Source organism: Amphimedon queenslandica, unplaced genomic scaffold (genome assembly GCF_000090795.2).
Source record: "Amphimedon queenslandica unplaced genomic scaffold, v1.1 AMPQUscaffold_11744, whole genome shotgun sequence".
NCBI lineage: Eukaryota > Metazoa > Porifera > Demospongiae > Haplosclerida > Niphatidae > Amphimedon > Amphimedon queenslandica.
The window spans coordinates 10,102-11,731 of NW_003548014.1; the positions used below are offsets into that span (position 1 = coordinate 10,102).

Consider the following 1,630-nt stretch of genomic DNA (forward strand, 5'->3'; position numbering starts at 1 on the left):
TGTGTTAGCAGCTGAGAAAGAGAAATTTATAACCAAATATGTAGAAGAATGTAAGAAGGCAACACCTGTAAGTAAAATAATTAATCTAGCTTTGTTTTAATCCAGCCTAATTTATTTTTAGGGAGGCAGCAATGAAGCAGCAATCACTAGGACTGATAGTGCTAGTGATGGTAGGGCCTTTACTGGTCTTAGTAAAGATGTCCTTTTGCTTATGCCTAAAGTCCGTGAGGATTGCTCTAAAAATATGCAATTCTTCCCTGAGAAAGGAAAAGTAGTCGTTTTAGCATCTTCAGAGGAAGAGAGGGAGCAATGCATAACACAATTTCAAAATACATATCAGGAAATCATTAAAAATCGTCAGTTGAAGTCCGGCAGTCTTGAAATACCACCTGCCTTTCAAATGGGAAATATGTTTGATTTATTAGAAGAGTGTGATGCTAAATATAGTCTATGTCATTTCTCGTGTGATGAGAAAGCTCGAGTGGTTAGGATAGTATCAATGTCATCACGTCAATTTGATCAGGCAAAGAAGCTACTAGGTGGTCGATTGGCAGGAGAGAAAGGAGATAAATGGGAAGAAAAGACAGGAAAAAAGAAAGAAGAGAAAGGAGGAGCCACTGGGGGCAGTAGTGCTGGTGATGGTAGGACCTTTACTGGTCTTAGTAAAGATGTCCTTTTGCTTATGCCTAAAGTTCGTGAGGATTGCGTTAAGAATATGAAGTTCTTCCCTGAGGAAGGAAAAGTAGTCGTTTTAGCATCTTCAGAGGAAGAGAGGGAGCAATGCATAACACAATTTCTAAATTCGTATAAAGAAATCATTAAAAATCGTCAGTTGAAGTCCGGCAGTCTTGAAATACCAACTGCCTTTCAAATGAAAAATATATTTAATTTGTTAGAAGAATTTGATGCTAAATATAGTCAATGTCACTTCTCATGTGATGAGAAAGCTCGAGTGGTTAGGATAGTATCAATGTCATCACGTCAATTTGATCAGGCAAAGAAGCTACTTGGTGATCGACTCATTGGACTGGCAGAAAAGAAATGGGAAGAGAAGACAGTAATGATAAAAAAAGAGAAAAGAGGAGGAAGCAAGGCTCTAGAAGCTACTGGAACTGGTTCACCTAAAGTATTATCAGTTAATAAAGGTCATACAGAAATAACAAGGTCTTCTTTACAAGTTGACAATTTCTCAACACCACCTGGCTCTCTTGCACCTCCACCTTATGACGGAAAGGAAAGATTTTCTCTGAGTAAAAACACTGATTGCAAAGGTATAACGATCATATAGTAATACTTCTACTGTAATTATTTTGTAATAGGTTGCTGCATTTGTCTGAATGAAGTTGCAACAGATCCTGTTACTATGAAATGTTGTAGTAAAGTATTCTGTAGATTATGTATTAATAAAGCTTTAGAGCATTCCTCATTGTGTCCAAACTGTCGAGTAGCAGTCAAACAAGTGAAAGGGAATCAACCACCAGGCACAATGGGGCATGATTTTAGTCAGTCTTCTTTACCTGGTTATGAGAGATTTGGGACCATTGTCATTAGATATTCTATACCTGGTGGTGTACAAACTAATGAGCATCCTAATCCAGGTATTATAATAGTATTAGTTTCTTCAATATTA

General features: G+C 37.2%; 1 protein-coding gene across 1 annotated transcript; it reads left to right on the top strand.

The window, feature by feature from the left end:
* Positions 1-11: 11 nt before the first annotated feature.
* Positions 12-1,598, top strand: LOC109588959 (uncharacterized; the record flags this gene model as incomplete). The annotated part of the gene is made up of 3 exons (XM_020005066.1): positions 12-67; positions 122-1,271; positions 1,320-1,598. Coding segments are annotated over exons 2-3 (1,339 nt in total), but the record flags the coding sequence as incomplete, so codon positions are not given.
* Positions 1,599-1,630: the final 32 nt, after the last annotated feature.